The sequence below is a fragment of the Arachis stenosperma genome, chromosome 8 (assembly GCF_014773155.1).
Source record: "Arachis stenosperma cultivar V10309 chromosome 8, arast.V10309.gnm1.PFL2, whole genome shotgun sequence".
Taxonomy (NCBI): Eukaryota; Viridiplantae; Streptophyta; class Magnoliopsida; order Fabales; family Fabaceae; genus Arachis; species Arachis stenosperma.
The window spans coordinates 4,889,665-4,914,448 of record NC_080384.1 but is presented as its reverse complement, the minus strand read 5'-3'; the positions used below and the strand labels follow the sequence as shown (position 1 = coordinate 4,914,448).

At 37.3% G+C, this 24,784-nt stretch overlaps 3 protein-coding genes across 3 annotated transcripts; 2 read left to right on the top strand and 1 right to left on the bottom strand.

Annotated features, from left to right (window-relative positions):
- The first annotated feature begins 15,506 nt into the window (after positions 1–15,506).
- Positions 15,507–19,035, top strand: LOC130944159 (lysine histidine transporter-like 8). Its single transcript, XM_057872344.1, has 5 exons — positions 15,507–16,168; positions 16,392–16,525; positions 17,506–17,933; positions 18,157–18,288; positions 18,402–19,035. Exons 1-5 carry the CDS (start codon positions 15,810–15,812, stop codon positions 18,888–18,890), a joined length of 1,542 nt encoding a protein of 513 aa, XP_057728327.1. The 5' UTR covers positions 15,507–15,809; the 3' UTR covers positions 18,891–19,035.
- A 64-nt stretch (positions 19,036–19,099) lies between these two features.
- Positions 19,100–21,222, bottom strand: LOC130944160 (uncharacterized). The gene is made up of 2 exons (XM_057872345.1): positions 20,911–21,222; positions 19,100–19,852 (listed from the first exon to the last, which is right to left on the bottom strand). Exons 1-2 carry the CDS (start codon positions 21,024–21,026, stop codon positions 19,645–19,647), a joined length of 324 nt encoding a protein of 107 aa, XP_057728328.1. The 5' UTR covers positions 21,027–21,222; the 3' UTR covers positions 19,100–19,644.
- A 96-nt stretch (positions 21,223–21,318) lies between these two features.
- Positions 21,319–23,480, top strand: LOC130944161 (uncharacterized). The gene is made up of 2 exons (XM_057872346.1): positions 21,319–21,758; positions 22,129–23,480. Exon 1 carries the CDS (start codon positions 21,431–21,433, stop codon positions 21,746–21,748), a length of 318 nt encoding a protein of 105 aa, XP_057728329.1. The 5' UTR covers positions 21,319–21,430; the 3' UTR covers positions 21,749–21,758; positions 22,129–23,480.
- The last annotated feature ends 1,304 nt before the right edge of the window (positions 23,481–24,784 follow it).

Sequence of the window (24,784 nt, the reverse complement as noted above, 5' to 3'; positions counted from 1 at the left end):
TTGCTTGTCCCTAAGCAAGTACTGAAACATAGGAAAGATGAATAAAAGAACAAGATAAACAAATCATTATTATAGAAGTCAAGTTCTTGGTTTATGGGGTTTCATGCATAGCAACTTAGGTTCATTCCTTTACAGGTTTTCAGGTCCTTATCATGTCCTTGAACACTCACTTGATTGCACCCTATGAGACTTCTTATTTATTGATCCTCCCTTCTTTTCCAGGTTTTATTGCATTCTTGGGCTAAGTGCTCTGTGAGAGGATGACTCTTTAAGATAAGCTTTCAGCCAACACTCCCGAACCAGTTGGTTCAAGGTGCTAGGTGTTGAGACACCCCTAAGGACTTACTCTCTCAAGCTTCTTTCTCCCATACATACACACCACAGGCACATGGTTTATTATTTTCTTTCTTGAGACCTTGGTGTCCAGCACCTCTTTGGGTCACTAAGTGTTCTGTAGCAAAGGTTGCCCTTGATAGTGGACTTTTCAGCTGATAATCCCGGGTTAGTTAACCCAAGTTACCAAGTGATAAGGCACCCCTGAGAGCTTATTCATCCAAGCATATCCCTTGCACAGGGGCACCACAGACACATGCCTCAAGACTCAAACCCTTGGTGCCTAGCCTTATTTCTTATTATCTTTCTTTCCTTTTCAAACTCTTATTGTTCTTTCTCTTTTTCTTATTAGGATCTTTTGTTTGGCTAATCTCAATAGGATGTGCTTCAAGTATGTGATTTAGAGCATATAGTTACCTATATACCTTGTTGGTGAACCAACTTAGCTAATCAATTACCATACCACAAACATTGAGAACTAACTTCACAAGATAAACCCCACTCTTGTTTTTTTCATAACATTTTCTTTTATTTGACTTAAAGGACAAGCATACATGTAAGCAAGATGAAAATGAAAGCCAGGGACTTAGACCAACACACTTATATGTGAATAAAGAGGAACAAGCAGAATATGAATGTCCTTGAGAACAATATTCGATCGTACTTTCAATTAAAGTATTACAACTCAGAGACAGTTAAATACAATACAACCTCTTGATGTCTTCCTATTTCTTCCTTGTCATCATCATCCTAGATCCTTATTTGTCTCCTTGGATGATGATGTATGATTATTTCATGAGATTGATTGAATTCCTGTAAAACTATTGGAAGTTGCTTGTTCCCCAAGCACTTGAAAAATAGTTAGCATGCATGTATGCTTGTGAATTTCTAAACTTAATTTGGTGTGTGAACACCAAACTTAGTTCCTTGCCTAATGCAACAAGTTGAATACATGCAGAAACCTCATGTGCTTTTATTAAGAAAACAACTATGAACTAGAAAAGCAAACTATGCATTAGAGATTAAACATCTGTCAAGTAGTTTCTCTGTTTGTTAGAGCAAATGCTTTATCATTGAAGGGTTGCAATGCACTCTTCAGATGGAGTCTGGTGGAACACCAAACTTAGAGTTCCACATTCACCCTTGGATTGTTTTGGTGTGCAACACCAAACTTAGTTCCTCACAATACAGAAAACTCTACTTGAATCTTTTATTGAGACAATAATGAAAAGAAAACTACCTCAGGTTGGGTTGCCTCCCAACAAAGCACTTTTTTAGCGTCGCTAGCTCGACGGTTGCTTCTTTAGTTGAGATTATACTTCTATTTGGGGTCTTCCCCCATGCTGCCCAAGTAGTGTTTGAGTCTTTGCCCATTCACAGTGAATGTCCTCCTTGAGCTTTCTTCCATGATTTCTATGTGTCCATAAGGTGAGACCTTTGTGACCAAAAAGGGTCCCGACCACCTTGATTTGAGTTCTCCAGGGAAGAGTCTCAGTTTGGAGTTGTAGAGGAGTACATGTTGTCCTTCTTCAAAACTTCTTGGTGCCAGGTTGAGATCATGTCTCCTTTTTATTTTTTTCTTATAGATCTTGGTGTTTTCATAGGTTTGAGACCTAAAGTCTTCCAGTTCTTGCAGCTGCAAGACCCTTTTTTCACCAGCAGCAGTGCTATCGAGGTTTAGTATCTTGAGAGCCCAAAAGGCTTTGTGCTCCAGCTCTAATGGTAAGTGACAGGCCTTTCCATATACCAGTTAATATGGGGACATCCCAATTGGTGTTTTGAAGGCTGTCCTATATGCCCAAAGAGCATCATCCAACTTTTTCGCCCAGTCCTTTCTTAATGCCCCCACAGTCTTTTCCAAGATCCTTTTTAACTCTCTGTTGGATATCTCGGTTTGCCCACTTGTTTGGGGATGATAAGGTGTGGCAACCTTATGCTTCACCCCATACCTTAGGAGTAGAGTCTCCAATGGTCTGTTGCAAAAATGACTCCCTCCGTCACTGATGAGGGCTCGTGGAACTCCAAATCTGCTGAAGATATTCTTTCTAAGAAAGTTTATGACCACCTTGTTGTCATTTGTTGGGGTTGCCACGGCCTCCACCCACTTAGATACATAGTCCACTGCCACCAAAATATACTTGTTCGAATATGAGGTTGGGAATGTCCCATGAAGTCGATCCCCCATACATCGAATAGTTCGAGTTCTAAGATGAATTGCTGTGGTATCTCATTTCTCTTGGGCAGATTTCCAGCCCTTTGGCACTTATCGCAGCTCCTCACCAGTTCCTTAGCATCCTTGAAGATAGTAGGCCAGAAGAACCCACATTGCAGCACCTTCACTGCAGTTCTTTCTCCTCCAAAATGACCTCCATAGCTAGAACTATGGCAATTCCATAGGACCTCTCATCCCTCTTCTTCTGAAATGCACCTCCTAAGGATTCCATTTGAGCACTTCTTGAAGAGATATAGCTCATCCCAAATGAAATATTTAGCATCATTGATGAGTTTTCTTCTTTGATGTTTGTTGATTCCAGGAGGCAAGTCAACAGTTGCCTTAAAATTGGTAATATCTGCAAACCAGGGTGCCTTGTGAACCAACATTAACTGCTCATCTGGAAAGAACTCATTCACACTTGTATCATGTGTAGTACCTTTCTCATAAGGGATCCTGGATAGATGATCTGCTACCCTGTTCTCCATGCCCTTTTTGTCTCTAATCTCAATATTGAATTCCTGCAACAATAAGATCCATCTGATTAGTCTTGGTTTTGATTCCTGTTTGGCAAATAGATATTTAAGTGCTGTATGATCGGTGAAAATAATCACTTTAGAACCAATGAGGTATGATCTAAATTTGTCAAATGCAAAAACTATTGCCAGCAACTCCTTTTCAATAGTGGTATAATTTTGTTGAGTGTCATTGAGGACCTTGTTGGCATAGTATATGACATGCACCAAATTACCTTTCCTCTGTCCTAACACTGCCCCAACTGCAAAATCATATGCATCACACATCAGTTCGAATGGCAAGTTCCAATCAGGTGGGGTGATGATAGGAGCTGAGGACAGCTTCTTTTTCAAGTTTTCAAATGCTAGCATGCACTTCTCATCAAAGATAAATGGTGTATCAGACACAAGGAGATTGCTTAAGGGCTTGGCTATCTTTGAAAAATCTTTAATAAATCTTCTGTAGAAGCCAGCATGCCCCTAAAAAGCTCCTAATTGCCTTGACATCACTCGGTGGAGGTAATTTTTCAATTAGTTCCACCTTAGCTCTGTCTACCTCAATGCCTTGGTTAGAAACTTTATGGCCAAGGACTATTCTGTCTGTCACCATAAAGTGGCATTTTTCCAATTCAAGACCAGATTGGTCTCTTGACATCTTTTTAATACCAAGGCAAGATGATTTAGGCAATTAGGAAAGGAATCTCCGAATACTGAAAAGTCATCCATGAAGACTTCAATGAACTTCTCTATCATATCCGAGAAGATAGAAAGCATGCAACGTTGAAAAGTTGCAGGTGCATTACATAGCCCAAATGGCATGCGCCTGTAGGCAAACACCCCATATGGGCAAGTAAATGATGTTTTCTCCTGGTTTCTTGGATCAACCACTATTTGGTTATATCCTGAATAACCATCTAAAAAACAATAATATGCGTGTCCTGCAAGTCTTTCCAGTATCTGGTCCAACAACTCTTTTCCCTCTTGCTTCCCTCCTTTTTCTAAGGAAAGTCCTCTTAGGTTCAGAATCAAAGGAAGTTGAAGCTCTGCTTCTTCTCCCTGTCATACAACTAACAAAGCACACAGCAAGAAAGAAAATGAAGAAATTATTCTTGTTAGAGTGGCTGTTTGTTAGTGGTGCAATTTATCAAACAGTTAGTGGATTAGTGAACAAAATTGTAAATAACAACAAAAAAAAGAAAACAAAGAGGGGAGAAGGGAGAAAGGAAGAAAATAACTGAAACTGAAGGTAAATGACTAGATAAAATAAACAAGCAAAATAAAAATACTCAATCTAGTGATCTTCCAACTTAATCATTGTCGATACAAACTCAATCCCCAGCAACGGTGCCATAAACTTGATGCACAGAAACTTGTCTCTCAACAAATTTCCCTTCGGCAAGTATACCGAATTATCGTCAAGTAAAAACTCACAATAGAGTGAGGTCGAATCTCACAGGGATTGATTGGTCAAGCAACTCTAATTGGAGGAATGTTCTAGTTGAGCTAAGCAGAAATTGAGTTGATAATTGCAGAAAATTAAATGGCAGAAAGTAAATTGCAGAAAGTAAATTGCAGAATCTTAAATGGGGATTTGGGGAGATGAATCATAAAAATAAATTGCAGAAAGTAAAGAGAATGGGTAAGATCAGAAATGGGAGATTTATTGGGCTTAGGAGATGTTGCATTCTCTGGATCAAGTTCATTCTCATCTCTTCCTCAATCAATGCATTCATTGATCTCATTGGCAATCTTAGATGATTGGATCCGAATTCCTTGGCAACCCAATCTCTCTAAGCTTGAACAATTGCTCAATTCCTTGATTTAATTGCTCATGGGAAGAGATGAAGTATGGTCACTGATTATACCACATGTATTTTCGAATCAAAGTGTTGGGAGGATTATATGTCACTATATCTGTCCAAACTCCAATTTGGTCCAACATGAGAAAGCATTTCTAGCATGATCTCTTCATCCCTTTTCCAAGGCTCAGAGGAGATCCAATTATGGAGAGTTTCTTTTCCAAGATAACTAACCAATTGATTTAAGATCAAAATCTTTCTAGTAAATCAAGAGAAAAGAAAGAAGAAGGAGAATGAAAACTATAATTGATCCATCAAATTACAACAGAGCTCCATAATCCAATGAAAAGGGGTTTAGTTGTTCATAGCTCTGGAAATGGAAGATGATAGAGAAGAGTACATTCTAAAGTAAACTAGAAATTGCAGGAAAAGTAAATATACAGAGTGTAGTTCTCCAAAATGCCAAGCTCCTCTCTAGTTTAAAACTACTCCTATATATACTACTTTCTTGATCTTCTAGTCAGCTCTTTAAGTCTTGGATATGGGGCTTTGATCTTGAGTTGAAGCAGTTACAATCTTCAGTGGGTTCAGCTTTGCTTGCAAAAAAAGTGTGAGTCAGGCATGGGTGGACATTAGTTAGAACGTTAGTGGTGTTAACGTTAAGTGAAACTGTGGGTTCGAGAACGTTAGTGACGATAACCTTTTTTCACTAACTCTCCAAACCAAATTGATCCACGTTAACTTCAACGTTAGTGGCACTAACGTGACCACTAACGTTGCCTCTTAGTCCTTCGCAAACGTTATTGGCATTCAGCTTTACCAATAACGTTGCCTCCCAGTCCTTCGCAAATGTTATTGGCATTCACCTTTACCAATAACGTTGCTCTTTGCTTCTTTTCCCCACATTAGTGATCCACGTTAGTGTAACTAACGTGGCCCTTAACGTGGGCATGCCCAAACTTTGAGAGCGTTAGTGACACTTACCTTTGTCACTAACGCTTCAAATGCCCCTTCTTCCCACGTTAGTGCCTCATGTTAATTGCATTAATGTGACCACTAACGTGGTGGTGATTGCAATATCCAATGTTAGTGACAAAGGTGAGTGTCACTAACGTTGGCCTATCATTCCTTGCTCCACATTACCCTTCACGTTAGTGGTCTTAACGTGACCACTAATGTGGGCAATATTGGCTTAGTCCAACGTTAGTGACAAAGGTGAGTGTCACTAACGTTGGCGATTGCATTCTCCTCCCACGTTAGAGTTCACGTTAATTGGATTAACGTGACTCTTAACATGGCTAAGTGTGCCCTTTTGGAACGTTAGTGATATTTAATTTTACCACTAACGTTGGAGCTCCCCTTTGCCTCCACGTTAGCTACCACGTTAATTACATTAACGTGGGCTATGATGGCTTCGAAGGCGTTATTGGCGATCACTTTTTTCATTAACACTACAAGCTTATTCCCATTCCACGTTAGTGGTCACGTTAATTAGACTAACGTGGCTGCTAACGTGGCTCTTCCTTGCTTTCTTTGTCCTAAAATCAAGCAAATAAAGTGCATCAAAGCTCTGTTCCAAGTCATGAGATCATGCATTATCTATTTTATCATTCAATTCCTGCATAATTCTCATGAAATCATGTAAAGTTCACAATATTTGCTTAAATCAAGGTGTAAGTGTATTTTTATCCAAAACTTGCTTATTTACTAAGAAAATGCATAAAACTACCCTAAAACAGTAAAGAAAAGGTCAGTAAAACTGGCCAAGATGCACTGGCATCAGACATTGATGGCTTGAGTGACTGCTTCAACTACAGCATCTCGACCTGAAAGTTTGGAAGCCCGAGCCTTTTCAATCATTTCCAGTCAAAGAGAAAGGGCGGCATTGGTAGATGCAACCTTATCTTTTTCTTGATTTTAGATTAGCAAGTCTTTCTCTAGGGCTACGATTTTTGACGCCATGTGTTGTTCCTTTGCCTGACCTTCCGACAAAACCTCAGCAACCTGAGACTTAATTAGCCATATCGTATTTTGTTAGCTGAATATCATAGTCAGCTAAAGTTTCAAGTGACCTGTGCAAGTTTTGGTCAGCCTCATGAATTCTGGAAAAATGGGAGGAAATATCCTTAATAAATGAACTAAGAGCAAAACATCTGTCGGAGGAAATATGTTGAATAAGAAAGGCAAGCACGTTAGTAAGTCAAGCCTTTAGGATAGTATGGTCATTAATATCCTCAATATAATGGTTCCAAAAATTGAGAATGAGGTTGATTCTATCAACAACTTGAGGATCTGGAACCATGAGTTCAGGAGAGGTAAATTTTTCTATAATTTCTTCTCCTTTGGTCGAGGCCTAAGGCAATTTCTCAGCTTGAGGGATGGTGCGCGAAATTGTGAACAATACTTTTCACAACTCTCATAATCCCCGGTAATGAACCCCAAAAACTTGGTGTTCAATACCATGGCATAAACACAACTTCGCACAACTAACCAGCAAGTGCACTGGGTCGTCCAAGTAATAAACCTTACGCGAGTAAGGGTCGATCCCACGGAGATTGTTGGTATGAAGCAAGCTATGGTCATCTTGTAAATCTTAGTCAGGCAAACTCAAATGGATATGGTGATATACGAATAAAACATAAAGATAAAGATAGAGATACTTATGTAATTCATTGGTGGGAATTTCAGATAAGCGCATGAAGATGCTGTGTCCCTTCCGTCTCTCTGCTTTCCTACTGTCTTCATCCAATCCTTCTTACTCCTTTCCATGGCAAGCTTATGCAAGGGTTTCACCGTTGTCAGTGGCTACCTCCCATCCTCTCAGTGGAAATGTTCAACGCACCCTGTCACGGCACGGCTATCCATCTGTCGGTTCTCAATCAGGCCGGAATAGAATCCAGTGATTCTTTTGCGTCTGTCACTAACGCCCCGCCTTCAGGAGTTTGAAGCACGTCACAGTCATTCAATCATTGAATCCTACTCAGAATACCACAGACAAGGTTAGACCTTCCGGATTCTCTTGAATGCTGCCATCAGTTCTAGCCTATACCACGAAGACTCTGATCTCACGGAATGGCTGGCTCGGTTGTCAGGCGAGCGCTCGGTTGTCAGGCGATCAACCATGCATCGTGTATCAGGAATCCAAGAGATATTCACCCAATCTAAGGTAGAACGGAGGTGGTTGTCAGGCACACGTTCATAGGTGAGAATGATGATGAGTGTCACGGATCATCACATTCATCAAGTTGAAGAACAAGTGATATCTTAGAACAAGAACAAGCGGAATTGAATAGAAGAACAATAGTAATTGCATTAATACTCGAGGTACAGCAGAGCTCCACACCTTAATCTATGGTGTGTAGAAACTCCACCGTTGAAAATACATAAGAACAAGGTCTAGGCATGGCCGAATGGCCAGCCTCTCAACGATCTAAGATAGCCTAAGAACAAAGATAGCTACCAAGATATCTAAATACAATAGTAAAAGGTCCTACTTATAGAGAACTAGTAGCCTAAGGTTTACAGAGATGAGTAAATGACATAAAAATCCACTTCTGGGCCCACTTGGTGTGTGCTTGGGCTGAGCAATGAAGCATTTTCGTGTAGAGACTCTTCTTGGAGTTAAACGCCAGCTTTTGTGCCAGTTTGGGCGTTTAACTCCCATTTTGGTGCCAGTTCCGGCGTTTAACGCTGGAAATTCTGAAGGTGACTTTGAACACCGGTTTGGGCCATCAAATCTTGGGAAAAGTATGGACTATCATATATTGCTGGAAAGCCCAGGATGTCTACTTTCCAACGCCGTTGAGAGCGCGCCAATTGGGCTTCTGTAGTTCCAGAAAATCCACTTCGAGTGCAGGGAGGTCAGAATCCAACAGCATCTGCAGTCCTTTTCAGTCTCTGAATCAGATTTTTGCTCAGGTCCCTCAATTTCAGCCAGAAAATACCTGAAATCACAGAAAAACACACAAACTCATAGTAAAGTCCAGAAAAGTGAATTTTAACTAAAAACTAATAAAAATATACTAAAAACTAAACCAAATATACTAAAAACATACTAAAAACAATGCCAAAAAGCGTACAAATTATCCGCTCATCAAAGGACAACGGTACTCAAATCTGGACCAGAGGACTTTGCTATAGTTCCTTTATAGGAATAAATTTGTCGAGCTTTGAATAGGAGATTTTCCAGGTCAAAATCGACGTCATCAAAATTTAAATCTCCAATTTTTATAGAAGGAACAATAAATGTTGTTTCCATATCTTGATCGGCAATTTTTTGTGTCAATAGTATGGGAGTAGTGTCTTCAGTGACGAATTTCTATGTTGACTATCCAGTGATAGTAGCAGCAATCGACCCTGATTCATATACAGACCCAGATTCTTGGTAAGCTCCCGCGTCAATAGGGAGATACATATAGTGGATCTAAAAAGAGCAAAGATATAAAGGTCAGGTAGCAATTGAAAGGGACTTAACATTGAAAATCTAAACAAAAGAGCTACCAGTGGAGAAGAGGTCAAAATATGAGATGTTGTAGTCGATGATGGATTCTAAGTCAGAATAGGCTGAGTAGGCTGAAGGAATTCTATTTCAGCAAAAACTAGTTGATCCATCTCTCGATCAAAAGTTTTGTCAATGTTAGCAACTCGAAAGGAAGTCTGGTGGACGAAATTGTGATACTCACAATACTGTATTCTTTATTTTATATGGAATTATTCTTGTGGCTCTTTGCTATGTGTGGACACAACTCCGTTCAACTAACCAGCAAGTGTACTGGGTCGTCCAAGTAATAAACCTTACGCGAGTAAGGGTCGATCCCACAGAGATTGTTGGTATGAAGCAAGCTATGGTCACCTTGTAAATCTCAGTTAGGCAGATTAAATAATTTTGGTTTTCGAAAATAAATAATAAAAAGAAAATAAAAGGGATAGAAATACTTATGTAAATCAAGAGTGGGAATTTCAGATAGGCGTATGGAGATGCTGTGCTCCTCTTGAAACTCTACTTCACTATTCGCTCTTCCAATCCTTCTTATTCCTTTCCATGGCAAGCTGTATGTAGGGCATCACTATCATCAATGGCTACTTTCAATCCTCTCGGGAAAATGGTCTTATGCGCTGTCACTACACGACTAATCGTCTGGAGGCATCACCCTTGGTTGATAGCTACATCCCATCCTCTCAGTGAAAATGGTCCAAATGCTCTGTCACAGCACGGCTAATCATCTGTCGGTTCTCAATCAGGTTGGAATAGAATCCATTGATTCTTTTGCGTCTGTCACTAACGCCCAGCCTTCAGGAGTTTGAAGCTCGTCACAGTCATTCAATACCGGAATCCTACTCGGAATACCACAGACAAGGTTAGACTTTTTGGATCCTCATGAATGCCGCCATCTATCTAGCTTATACCACGAAGATTCTGTTGGGGAATCTAAGAGATATGCGCCCGGCCTAAGGTAGAACGGAAGTGGTTGTCAGTCACTCACGTTCATAGGTGAGAATGATGATGAGTGTCACGGATCATCACATTCATCAAGGTGTTGTGCAACGTATATCATGGAATAACAATGAAAGAGAATTGAATAGAAAGTAATAGTAATTGTATTGAAACTTGAGGTACAGCAGAGCTCCACACCCTTAATCTATGGTGTGCAGAAACTCTACTGTTGAAAATACATAAGAAAAAGGTTCAGGCATGGCCGAATGGCCAGCCCCCCAAAACGTGATCAATAGTCTCCTAAGATGAAGAATAAAACAAAACTGAGACCCAAGATGAAACGTGGTCAAAAGAAAAAATACAATCCAGGATCCAAGATGATAATATGATAGTAAAAAGTTCTATTTATAATAAACTAGCTCCTAGGGTTTACAGAAGTAAGTAATTAATGCGTAAATCCACTTCCAAGGCCCACTTGGTGTATGTTTGGGCTGAGCTTGATCTATCCATGAGCTGAGGCTTTTCTTGGAGTTGAACTCCAAGTTATAACGTGTTTTGGGCGTTCAACTCCGGATCATGACGTGTTTCTGGCGTTTAACTCCAGACAGCAGCATGTACTTGGCGTTCAATGCCAAGTTACATCGTCAATTTCCGAATAAAGTATGGACTATCATATATTGCTGGAAAGCTCTGGATGTTTACTTTCGAACGCCGTTGAGAACGCGCCATTTGGAGTTCTGTAGCTCCAGAAAATCCATTTCGAGTACAGGGATGTCAGAATTCAACAGCATCAGCAGTCCTTTGTCAGCCTTGCTTTCAGAGTTTTGCTCAGGTCCCTCAATTTCAGCCAGAATTTACCTGAAATCACAGAAAAACACACAAACTCCTAGTAAAATCCAGAAATGTGAATTTAACATAAAAACTAATGAAAACATCCCTAAAAGTAGCTTAAACTTATTAAAAACTTCCTAAAAATAATGCCAAAAAGCGTATAAATTATCCGCTCATCAAAGTCCTCTTCTGAGATTGCTTCAACTGCAATATGTGAAAAAAATTGTAGGTGTGAGTCAAAAATTTTGAAGAGTAACAAATGTCATTAAGTATGTACCTTTGAGGTGGCAAGGTGAACTTTTTGAGGCTTTGGTATGTCAGCTCTTATCAGAAAATCAATCGATCCACTCTTCTTGAAGGTAAGAGTTGCACCACTTGATTGTCCTCTGCTCTGACTTCTACCTTGTGTATCCTAGTTTTCCTCAACTGGTTGTAGACCAATAGCAACTTGAATAATAGGCGTGTGTCGAGTAACTAAAGGAATTAAAAGATAAAGTAAGTTGAGTATCGAAATTATGCCTATGAAAGTACTTAGTATTTGGAAAAAATATTTCTTTATATTTACCTCTGGTTTTCTTAGATACTATCAGTGCAGGAAAGAAGACCAGATTTGAGAGGGCTTGATCAACACATATACAATGGGCAGAAAAGTACTTTGACCACTATGCATAAAAATCATAAGTTGAGAAAAAACAACTACCGATATTCAGACATTGGTATTAAGTCGATATTCGTTGGTGGTTCATCTCTAACATTTCGTCAAACTCTTTTGTATCCGACACTTTATAGTGAATCTTTTGAGCCGCTGGGTCGAGAGACAAAGGAGAAGGTAAGACTTGGGCAAAGCCAAATTGTTGAGCTACATATTGAGGTGAATAAACAACTAATTTCTTTTTGAGAGCCCATGTCGACTCATGAGGTAAGCCGACAGGGAAAATTGGAGGAGTTAAGATCCTAGCCCACATATCATCGACTGTTGCTTAGTTTTTTGGCTGGAAGCTAATAAAAGAGTTAAGGCATGAAACAAAATCATGTCAAAATGTGAATGGATTTGGAAAATAAGAAATATTGTTATCTTCATTGATGTTAAATAGAACCCTAACAAAGTGTCAAAAAGCACCAATGGGAGACATGATTTTTGGTTTTATCCGAGAAAACTGGAAAAGGCAAATACCGTTAATTAGAGTGTTAGGAACTTTTGAGCCAGAGGTTGTGAGATGAGGTTCAAGAACATCTTTGAACCATAAATTTACAACCCAAAAGGATTGATTGAAGGATCCCCTTGACGAATTTCATCAACAATCAAAGAAAGAGTTTCGTAAAATTGACACAAGATCAAGGCAGGAAGGTCAATGAGTTTTTTCTGATGGAGCACAATGGCCAGGGGCAAGTATTATCTTTTCAATTTGGACTGACTTAGAGCAGAAAACAAAAAGAATTGAGTAGTAAGAGAAAAGTTACATGTTCACTATCAGAAAAAGGATCTTCGTCAGAACTTATATTGTTTTGAATGATGCTTGATATGGAATTCGAATCAAAGTTGATATTAAAATCATCTTTAGGACAATCGGTCCACCATGACACGAATTGACCATCAACTAGTAAACCGGTCAGAGTCAAAATGTCCATCAGAATTAGACCCATTATTCCATAAAAAAATGAAAGTTATTGGTGGTAGGGCACTAGAAGTATAGCCTAGCCCCTAGTAAAGGAGCAATATAAGAGAGATCAAAGGTAGCTAATTCTAAGGTATGCACAATATTTAGTGATTCTCAAATCGACTTATATGTAGGTGTGAATTGAGATATCCAGGTCGAAAAAAGAGGACTCAAATTCCTAGGGGAGCAGTTCTAAAAATTCAACCAACAAAGTATGAAGCATTGACATTTTTGCAGAAAACCAATGGTAAATGCTCTGATGATGATGGAAAGAAAGAAGAAACATAATCAATTTGTTATTGGGTTGCCAAAGGACCTAAGAAGGAATACAATACTCCATTAACTGAGAATGACAGAAATACCTGGCGACACCAGAAATTATAGGTTTCTGCATTTGGGTTTGGGGCTCTCAAAGCTCCATCTTCATCATATAAATGCGCTATTTTAGCCATTAATAGAGGAAGAGGAATGACTTTATCTCCTTTTCAAAAATGAGAAATGTCGGCCATGGGTGCTAAAGAAGAGAATGCGATGATGATGGTTGGCGTAGAAGTTGAATGAAAGAGCAATTGAGAAACTGCGGAAGGCATGTCGCTCAGAGAGAAAAGATTATGGTTTTCAAGAAGCAAGTTTCTTGAAAATTGGGGATGATTTGATTTAATTTGAGAAGCAATGGTGGAATCATCTATTAAAAGAACAGGTCATTAAAACCTAAGGGACATTATGTGTTCCTAGAAAAGTGCGCATCATTTTAAATAATGCGTAACTGTCCTTTCAAATTTTGAGAATTTGAAAAGGCTACATGTGTTTGGCATGAGAAATATTAAAACTTATATTTTTGAACAAACTAATAAGTTTTAAAGGGGTAATTTGTTAGTACAAAAAAAAAGATTTTACTCGACAAGAGGGTGTTTCGACTACCAAAGATTTCGACTATAGAAGCCGAGACAGGTAATCTAAAATCAAAGAAAGATGGTACAAAGAGTATAGAAGTGAAAAGGTAGTTATTGCTTTTCTTGAGCATCAAAACTTGCTACTCGACCATCAAGACTAAGTGGAAAATATGGATGCGAAATTTAAGGAGCAAACTAAAGAAACGTGGGACTTGAAGACCAAGGAAGACGTGAGGGTCAAAATCTGTAGATCAGGATTCTTCATGGTCAAGGTAAGGTCATGGTTGAGAAAAAAGAGGAGGTAAGATAGTGGACAATATGCTCATGGCAAGTCTATCCCTATGGTATATAAATAGGAGAAACTTAAAAGAGTTAGGGGACTTCAATCAAAAATACTAGATGATCATTACATAAACTCATAAAATTTTCAATCTCCGCGACGCAATGGAAAAACATAGAGTGCAAGTGCATATGAGTGTCAAAAATCAATTTTTAACTTGTTTTTTTTTTTGTTTATTTGATTCATTTTCGTTTATTTTCTTTGCATTTTGTTATTATTTTACTTTAATCAATATTTATATTTTCATTGTCTTCTTTATTTAATTATTTATTCTTTTGTTAATTGATTTTTTTATAATTCTATTACTAGTAATTTTAATATAAAATTGTTTTAATATCGTAATTAAATAATTCTCGGATCGAATTCATTATTTTTTTTAAAAGAGTTATATCTATTCTTCAATACTTAAAATCTTGATATAAATTCATTTTGATACCATCTATGATGTCAACCAAAAAATGAGTGAAACAAAAACATTTTAACATTTTGTGCTACTGACACTATATTATTAGTAATAATATCATGTGTACAACGTAGCCTTTTTCATTCTAAAATCGAAATGGTCATGACAACCTGACAAGAATTCCAGATATATACCTGCATGTATTTGCAAGGAAATTTCGGTCTATATACATGGTGTATATTTTATACTTATAAACACATGTCCACTACTATCTCAACAATAAAAGTAGTGGTGGGGAAAAAGAATACATGCATGCAAAAGCATAGAAATTTCGGTCTATATGGTGGCTTTTTAATTCTAAACTCAAATAATAAAGGGTAAGAAATATCTTTGGTACTCTTGCATTGAATAAATTTGGGGATATTAATTAAATATTATGAGCTATTTTTTCCCAACAATAATCGACTGAATATTTTCCCCTTAAATCTCTTTCTTTTTTTTTATGTATAATAGCAACCATAATCCTTCAATTATTTCTTTTGTTGTTATGTTAGTCACAATCGCTTAAAAGTGCCTTTGGTTTAGTTTGTATGTTTATTTTTTTTTTATTGTAAGTGTAAACAAAACATTAAATTAAAAAAATCAAGATTTCATTGTTTTTACAATTTTTTATATAAAATTTTTAAAACAAAAATATTAAAATTAAAAAGAAAAATAAAAAGAATACAAACCTAACTCACCTTTAGCCATTGCATTTGTCGTTCCACTATTTTCAGTATTTTGTAATAAGTTTTAGAACATATCCCATGCTTTATTTCAATTTAATTTTATTTTAGGTTTTACAAAATATTATAATTAGTATTTGTGAAACACATGTCATAAAAAATGATTTGAAAATAAAGACAAGATTTATCACTTTAATATTTAATTTTAATTTATTTTAAATTTATATAAGCTGACAAAATTTAATTAGTTCTTCAATAAAGTAAAATCATCTTTCCAAAGTAAGATCGATCTTATTTCATCCATCATGTTTAAAGCAAAATAAAATTTAAAATCATTTCACTTCATGGACATATCATATTTGAAACTCCATAAATGCTCTCCTTGGAGGAGTTGCTCTATGGACTTCAAAAGAAAGCGCACCCACTTTAGGCCTTCATAAACCTTAGTGGAATTGTCAAAGATTCATTCAACATGCTCAACAACCAAAGAAAGACTTATGTTATATGAGTAGCAGTCATCAGAAGACGGAATGAAAAGAATATGCGACATGCATGGGACACTTGATCCCTTTACTTGAACTATATATATATGTAGGAGAGTAAGCCAACACAAATAATACTCCAACAACCAGTAAAAAAAATTGGCAATCATTAACCACTATATATATGGAGGAGGAAGTTGTTGAAGTGATGAAGAAGAGTAGCAGAGCCTCTCCGGCCATGTCTTCTACTACTCATGTGCATTCTCCATCCATGGTGGATTCGGCACCCAAAACTCCTAAAAGCCCGTTTGCAACTCGTTTTATGAACACTCCCTTGGCCAGCCCCATGAAGAAGGCCTTTGAAAACATACACGGTTACTTGGAAGAAGTTGGGCGCTTCACTAAGCTTGACCATCAAGATGCCTGGCTTCCTATCACCGAGTCGAGAAAGGGAAACGCATACTATGCTGCGTTTCACATTCTCAGCTCGGGAATTGGATTCCAGGCCCTTGTTCTTCCCTTGGCCTTCACTAATCTAGGATGGTGGGTTTTCATGTTACCTTATAAATTTCTGCTGTGGTTATTTATATTGTAAATACCGTTAAAAAAAAAGGAAAAAACTACATAACCAATAAAACTCAACCTTTATTCAGTTAATGATTATGATCCATTTAAATGAATGTAAGAAACACATTTGTTGCATATTTCCGTGATATAATAGTACTGTGAACAACAATTTAAGACTGTGTCGTATATGTTGATGCAGGATTTGGGGAATCATATGTTTGTGTGGGGCTTTCATGTGGCAGCTCTACACGCTATGGTTACTAATTCAGCTCCACGAATCGGAGAGTGGGGTGCGCCATAGCAGGTACCTCAAGCTTGCAATGGCAGCATTTGGTAAGCACTAAGCACAGTTATATTAGCTTTTGAGCGCACTAAATTTTATTTAATTTATTATTTATTCTCGAGTTGTAAAGGGTTCGCAATGGGTAGGGTTGGTAGGGTTTAAACTCTATTTTAATACTATTCGAGGGTTGAAAATTTTTTTAAAATTTTACTCTATTTTACCGAGGGTTTCTCAACCCTAACCCTACCCGCACCTTAAAGTTTTAAATCCTATCCTATTCGACCCTATCGGTAGAAAAATAAAAAATTTTAACAAAATATAAAATTCAACCATTTTAAATTTTATACATATTAATAAAATAAAAAATAAAAAATTAAGTTCAAATTAAAATTAAAAATATAAAATCTTAAAGAAATTTAACATAAAATTACAAATAATATGATTATCAATTAGTTTAGTGGTTACTTCAAGTTTTTATAAGAGAAATATTGTGGGTTCAACGCTCATTTTTTTCACTACATACATAACTTTTACATATATATTATATTATATATTAGGAGTGCAGATAGGATAGGGTAGGATAGAGTATACCCTAATCCTGTATCCTACCCTACCCGCAAGCGAACTTACACCGCACCCTATTCGAACGGATTGGTCCGGGTTGAGTACCCGTAGGTAGGGTATAGATTTCCAGCCCTAAGTTGTAGTCTTGTAGATCTTTGTTAAGTACCTATATATAATATACTTGAAACTATAAACTTTTATTTTATTTTTTTATCAGTCATATATAGTTGAACCTTTTTCTCTTCTTGAAGAAAAAAGAGTTTTGTTGTGGTATTTAATTATCCGTACATCTATTTAAAACTCTGCAAGTAACGGGTACTTTAGCATCCACCAAAGTTCATTATAAGAAGTATTATTTTGAATAAAATTTCAGGAGTAATAATGCAATATTTAATGGCTTGTACTCAATTATATAAACTGTTCAGATTAAATGACACACATGTTGATGTTATGAACGAAATTGCAGGAGAGAAGCTAGGAAAATTGCTGGCACTGTTCCCAATCATGTACCTATCGGGTGGGACGTGTGTGACCCTCATCATGATCGGAGGTGGCACCGTGAAGATATTCTTTCAGATTGTGTGTGGAGAGGGATGCACCCTAAGCCCACTCAGCACCACAGAGTGGTATTTGGTGTTCACTTGCACGGCCATTTTGCTTGCTCAACTTCCCAACCTCAATTCAATTGCAGGGGTTTCACTTATTGGAGCCATCACTGCTGTGGCTTATTGTGCTCTCATATGGATTGTATCTATGGTCAAAGGCACCCTCCCTCATGTATCCTATGATCCACCAAAGGGTCCATCAGAGTTCACTAACACTTTTTGTGTGTGCAATGCTCTTGGCATTATAGCATTTGCTTTCAGGGGTCACAATCTTGTATTAGAAATACAGGTAATGTTTAAAAGAACATACCTTCTCCGTTTGTTAAATATCAAGATCGCTACTGACACGTAAATGTTTTCTTGTTAAGATAATAACTAAAATGTTGACACGTGTTATGTTATGTTAAGTAGTTTACTCAAATATGTCAAACCATCTAATAATTCTCACTATCATCTTCATATTAAGACATTTTTCATGCGATACAGAGTACAATTAAGTGTCATTGTTGCAGGGGACAATGCCTTCGGATGCTCAACAACCTTCCCGTTTGGCCATGTGGAGAGGTTGCATGTTTGCCTATCTAATAATTGCCTTATGTTTGTTTCCCCTTGCCATCGGAGGTTATTGGGCTTACGGAAATTCAGTAAGTGCATCCTACAATCTCATTCAATAATAATAGCTCATGTTTCCAATGACTGGCTTAACAATAGACCAATAGCTAAAATAAATAAATGATGGCGTGATCTTTGAAATCAGATACCTCCCGACCAAGGGATGTTGAGTGCCTTGTACAAGTTCCACCAACATGATACATCAAAGTTGATCATCGCTTTGACAAGCTTGCTGGTTGTCATCAACAGCCTCAGTTCCTTCCAAATCTATGCAATGCCAGTGTTTGACAATTTGGAATCAAGGTACACAATCATAAAGAACAGGCCTTGCCCCAGGTGGCTAAGAATGGCCTTGAGGGGATTCTTTGGATGCTTCGCCTTTTTCATCGCCGTAGCTTTACCCTTTCTGCGAAGTTTGGCAGGTCTTATCGGAGGCATTGCCCTGCCTATAACACTAGCTTACCCCTGTTTCATGTGGGTAGAGATTAAGAAACCAAAGATTTATAGCATAAATTGGTGTCTAAATTGGACGCTAGGAATACTTGGTATGGTTCTTAGTGTAATGGTTGTCACAGGAGCCATTTGGAGCATAGTGGCTCAGGGAATAAAATTCCACTTCTTCAATCCACAGTAAGAACATGAAATGTACCACCTCCCAGGATGCATGGCCAAGCATGCAGAGCTAACATTTGGGATGTTCCCAATGGCCGTTACAGATAAATTTCGAGAATCATTATACAATCATGGGAAAACATCATTCCAGATGTTGGAAGTAGAATAAACTTAATATTTGGCATCGCCCTACAAATATTACATTACGAAATCACAATCTGAGACAGGTCATGAAACAGACAAGCATAATTTCACTTCTATTCTTCATATATGGCCAACAAACCAGAAATCAGCCTAGCAAAGCTCCAACCTTAGTTACCTTACTGAAAAATAATACACCTCTAAAACTCAACTGTCTAGCACACATGTTGTCATTACACAAGAAATCATCTGATGGTATTTTAACTTCCAAATGTAAGACTTACAAGGGGTCAAAAGCTCAATAGTAACTTGCATTAGTAGCACTTTGTATACAGAAACGTGAAAAGAAAAATGAAATGCAAATATATAGATACTTGATGATACCCTAGCACTACTAAGTTACACCATCTCCCATAGTGATCTACATCAGCAAGTTGGATAAGCACATGTTGACACAAGATCGTCAATTATGTACTTGTTTGACTTGCTATAGGTTGAATCAAGGGTTACACAAATCCAATTATGAATATGAAGCTGAATCAATGGAAATGGTAAGAATGGCCATGATCCCTAATCCAGGAAAAGGAGAGAAGGGACAACAGGAAACATGCCAAAGATCAAGACTTGACACCATTTTACATTGACAACGGGAGAAGCATTCTTCGTTTCTTTCTCCTTGCTAGTCTTACTTGCTTTGTAATTTTCATGCATAAAAGCAACAACACCGTAATACAAACTAATATAAAAGCAAGCCGGATGTGCTTAAAGTACAACGAGACTACTGAAAAAACCAGGAAAGCTAAAATAACAAGTTCCCATATTACAAAGACCACGACATCCACCCTGTGTCACAATAAAGAATAAACGAAAGGCATCAATATCATCATATAATGCTACGTGGGAAAAAGAATTGCATTGGTAAACAAACAGCAATTATCCGGTTAAAAATCTCTAAAAACGCAGATATTATATTATATGTTTTCACTTTTCAACCCACATCCTCCACACTACAACGTTTCTTAAGTGCAAAAGGTAAAACATGATTGTAGGTTTACAATTTGCAAATTGCAAATGGCTGAACAATCATAATAAGCATTTTCGTTACATAACTCAAGCTTGCAGCTTCCTAAAAAACTGGGTAAAATAACTCTAGAGTCTCCTTTAGAGAACCCATATATAATCTTTCCATATAAAGTTCACCAAAAAAAGGCAGTCCAATGCACAAGCATCCCGCATTAACACATGGTCTGTGAAAGAACCGCACCCAAAGGATATATAATAGACAACCTATCCTAATAATTACATCCGTAGCAACCTACCTGGAGACAACTCAAGCGTTGCTCCAAGACTCCCCTTCATAAAGTTTACTAATCCGTACCATATTTTAGAGAAAGCCCATTTTTCAATAGCAGGCACAACCAAAACGATCCCCAAATCAAGATGTTAAATTGAACAGAAGATGGGCACGTGCCCTGTGAACAATTTGAATAAAGATTCAAATAAAAAGCCCAACTGAATTTCCCTGCATCAGCCTGATGATTTATTTTGTTATAACTTAATAATAAATTCTCCCTATCCAAATCATATTAGGAACAGTTTCCGGCGTAATCGCAACCAATTTTTTTAATTTAAAAAACATGAATTAAGGGAAAAGCAGCAAAACGCATTGGAGCTAAACAGGAAATCAGAAGATATTCAAGTAAGCGGTTGAAATAAGAAAATGACAATTGGTGTTTTGATTGCGAGTTACACCATATGTGCAATTATTGCGAGGCACAAACAACAAACAGGGAAAAAGAAAGGAGTTTTGATTATAACAGGCAAAATAATCATAATTTATAAATATATTTATTTTGAAAATTTAGAAAAGAAAAAAAAAAGAATGTTGGGTGTTGGCATACCTGGAAGAGGCGAGATTAGAAGAAGTAGAAGAGAAGAACGAGACAGAGGCCCAGTCATGCTTGGATCGAATCTGATACTCCCTTAGCTGCTCCGCCAGATTCGATCGTGTAATCATGGTACCTTCTCTCCTTCTCTCTTTCTCCTCTCTGAAAGCTCTGATTCTCTCTCTCTCTCTCTCTCAAACGAGAACGATGACTATGGCGACCTCCCCTTCTTTTGGTCTCCTTTTTCTCTGCAGAGCCAAAAAACTGATGGAGTTTGATTTCATTTGAGTTTAGTCGAGGGCGAACCAACCAGGCAACCATCAAGCAATCTATTTTTATTTTTTTTATACTTCTCTCTCAAACGGGCCTTAGGCCCAATTAGTAACATATATTAGCCCAAAGGGATACCCAACCAAAAGGCCTAATGAGTTTGCATATTGTTATCCTCCGTGTAACGAAGTGGCAGGGTGTAGTAGAGTGAGTTTACCAAAAAATAAAAAACAAAAACTTGTGTCGTAAAGTGAGCTGGTTGTAGATGGCTTCCTCAGGCGGCGGCGACGGCGTGAGGCCAACAAAGAGGCCGTTAGGGTTTATGAAGCACGCGATGGCAAGAAAGGACAGCTTCATTCAGTGGTTTGCGATGACTGGGATTCTGCTTCTGAGCATGAGATCTTTGGGTCAGAAATACCGAATCCATAGCCTTCAGGAGGAAAACTATACTCTTCAGGAGGAGCACGATTTACTCGAGGAGCGCATCAACAACATCAAGCGTGATCTGCTTCATGAAGCTTCTGAAGACTCCACTGGCGCCTTTGCTTCTCGCCTTCGTCTTCTCTTCTCCGATCACCACTGATCGCTCTTAGGTTTTCTTCTTTATTTCCCTTTTAATTCCTTTTAGTCTCGTCATTCTTATGAACTATCTGTTACTACCTCTTATTAGCGATAATGAATGGATTGTGTTGTGCTATTGATTCATGTGTAATTTCAATTAAGAATGAACGGAATTGCACTGTTGAAAGCTCTTCCCAATCTTGCTCTAGAGGTGTTTGTCACTCTGTCTTTAGCTGAGTATTTGTAACTTTGTGAATTGCACTAAATTATGACTAGAGACCTGAGCGGAAATTTTTAATCATAATGTGTGTGTGTGTGTGTGTGTATTCACGTCTAGCGATTTTATGACTCTACTATTGCTTTAGAAATCAGAACCTTATTATTGTAAACTAACTTCTATAGGGTATTCTCCCAAGTTCAGCATCTGCTTCATGGTTTGAGTTGAATGATAATGGTGGTGGTAAGGGCTAGCAAAGGTTGATCAACATCATGGTGCAGAGAATTAGAACGCATACCATAAGTTGTTTTGTTGATTATGAACCTTTCTGGGGACTTTTGAAATTTGATACGGGATGGAGCTATCTATGTGTAATCGGTAGTAAGGCTTACAAATGCCTGTAAGGGTAGAGCACAACTGGGCAATTAGGACTATGATGATGATGATTTTTGCAATTTATCTCCAAAGTTGGATGTTGGACGTTGAATTTGGACATCTATTTGGAAAATAGAAAGAGATAGAATACTGAAACAGACAGCATTCTCTTTTGAGTCTAATTGTTAAAATAATGCAAGAAAAAAATAATGATAAATAAACTTTTGAGAAACAGTAAAGTGAAGACATTAACCAATCTTAGATCCCACCATTTCGAGTCTAATGTAGGGAGAAAAAATAGACCCATATAATGCATCACCCGACACTCATAATGATAAAAGGGATGCCCGGAAGTTATAATGAAAAATATTTACTTATAGCGACGAAACACTAGCAAGTTGCACCCTGCCTGTACTTTGATTAGCAATTTATTTCGAATAAAATAATTCTTTTTCATCTATATTTTCTGTCCCTGTCATCTATTATTTTTCTTTATCTGGATTTTAATTTTAATTTTGATCTATATCTTATTTTACCTTCTAGCCCGCAATGTTACTTTAGCATTCTATGATTTGAACGGTGTTTGTGGTTTGTTTGATTCTGTTCAGTTGTAGCTTGCTCCGTAAAATGTAAACCACAATTGTAGGAACTTTATTTGGCATACCTTAAAAGTTTGCATCCACTCCTCACCCACATCTGTGAACAATTGACTTTGAGTGATAATGGAAACATTTAGTGGATCTGACTTTTGAGTGTAAAATGGAAAATCACAAAGTAGTTGAATGTATGATATTGTGTTGACTATGAGCGCGATTGCTGGCCTGTGAATTTCTCTCGTGAAGCTATAGGAAACCTGCATTACCATATAGTTGGAATATGGAAAGGTATATTTTGTTAAAGAACAAATGGACGACGGACATGTTCTGACTTATGTTGGTGGAGAATGAGATTGAAAGCGAGTATCAAGAATGCGCCAACCAATGCATCTTAAAAATTGAAAAGTGAGTGGGAGATGCTGCAATGGCCTTCGTTATTACTATAAGATAAATTGTTGGGAGCTAGCAACTTTTTGTATTTTTGACCATCATTTAGCCAACACAAAAATTAAATTGTCATTTTACTAATTCATGTGTGCAAATTCTGAAAAATGTGGGTGCAAATTGTTTTGATTTATGGGTGCAAAATATATTAATTTGTGTGCAAAACTCTAATATATATAAGTATAAATTATATATTTTTTGTGTGTAAAATATCTGTAAATATAAATATAAATTATTGCTGGTTAAGTGCTGAGTAAAAATAATAATATTTACTAGCCATGTATCATTGCTTTTACTCTAAAGCTCTATTATAGTCTATGGTTTATCCGTTTATATATTGGCAAAAAATGATAATATTGCTCTTACTCTTCGGCATGATCCTGTGGTAGATTTAACTCCTGAAACATGAGTAAATGACCAATGACGCATATTAGTTAGTTATTTAGTTGACAACAGCGATGTTTGATTAAATAACATTTAAAGATCATCATTTCGGCTATCTGGATTGGTCTATCTCTTACCCCCACTCTATTTTCAGATAAAAACAAAGCTCTTTTAATCAAGTTAAAGGACATAAATCTCTAGTCTGTATAATAAATTCGGGTAAATTTATGTAGTTGTAATATGAGGAGATTAATGAAGTCTGAGTGTGTTGTGTGTTGTGTACCTAGGATTGGGGGTTGTCTAATCCATTGGGGTATTTAGGATTGAGAGTTGTCCAATCCGATGAACAAAAAAAAAATGAAGTCTGAGTGCACCTTGTAGCATGTCTTTTTTTTCATGTCCAAAAGCTGTAGTTGTGTAACTAAATTAGTTAAAGCTAAATTAATTTTCAAAATAATAATTGGACATTGTTTCATTTATAGATTCTTTTTTGCAATGAAGTGATAATTTACCTTGCAAAAGGAGGATTCTCATTGTCAATACGACGAATTGATAATAATCATTGTAGGTTTTGGTTAGCACTAATCTCTGCACATTTATATGATCCGTCTCCGACATGAAAAAACCAGCAGCGTGTGAATCACATTTTAATTTTTTTTTTTTTTTAACTGCTAAGATCACGTGAACCTTTACTAGCTGGGACACTTGTTTTATTTTACCATAGCACGACTGACTCCAAAAAGCAACACCTTTAACTATTGAATAATTTCTGATTTCTGATTCCATATGACAGTTGTTTTTGTAATTTTAGGCTCACACGAACCAGACAATGGATTGGCTCAAATTTTAACATTTTAATTTAGGTACATTCCTACTAAACATAAATATTACCAATTTTATTAAAATGTACTCGTTCACTTTTAGGAATAGAGTAAGAAATCTAATGCAGGAAAATTATTGTTTCTATTCTTTCTCTTTTGGGGCCATGAGTAGTCCATGACTCTTGAATCAACCTTGTCGGCTCTGTCTGAACTCTGGATGA

Coding starts and splice junctions, on each gene's coding strand:
- LOC130944159 (XM_057872344.1), top strand. CDS start 15,810: ATGGAGGAGGAAGTTGTTGAAGTGATGAAGAAGAGTAGCAGAGCCTCT. Junction 16,526..17,505: donor GCTTGCAATGGCAGCATTTG/GTAAGCACTAAG, acceptor ACGAAATTGCAG/GAGAGAAGCTAGGAAAATTG. Junction 17,934..18,156: donor ATCTTGTATTAGAAATACAG/GTAATGTTTAAA, acceptor TCATTGTTGCAG/GGGACAATGCCTTCGGATGC.
- LOC130944160 (XM_057872345.1), bottom strand. CDS start 21,026: ATGATTACACGATCGAATCTGGCGGAGCAGCTAAGGGAGTATCAGATT. Junction 19,853..20,910: donor TCTAATCTCGCCTCTTCCAG/GTATGCCAACAC, acceptor ATTGTGACACAG/GGTGGATGTCGTGGTCTTTG.
- LOC130944161 (XM_057872346.1), top strand. CDS start 21,431: ATGGCTTCCTCAGGCGGCGGCGACGGCGTGAGGCCAACAAAGAGGCCG.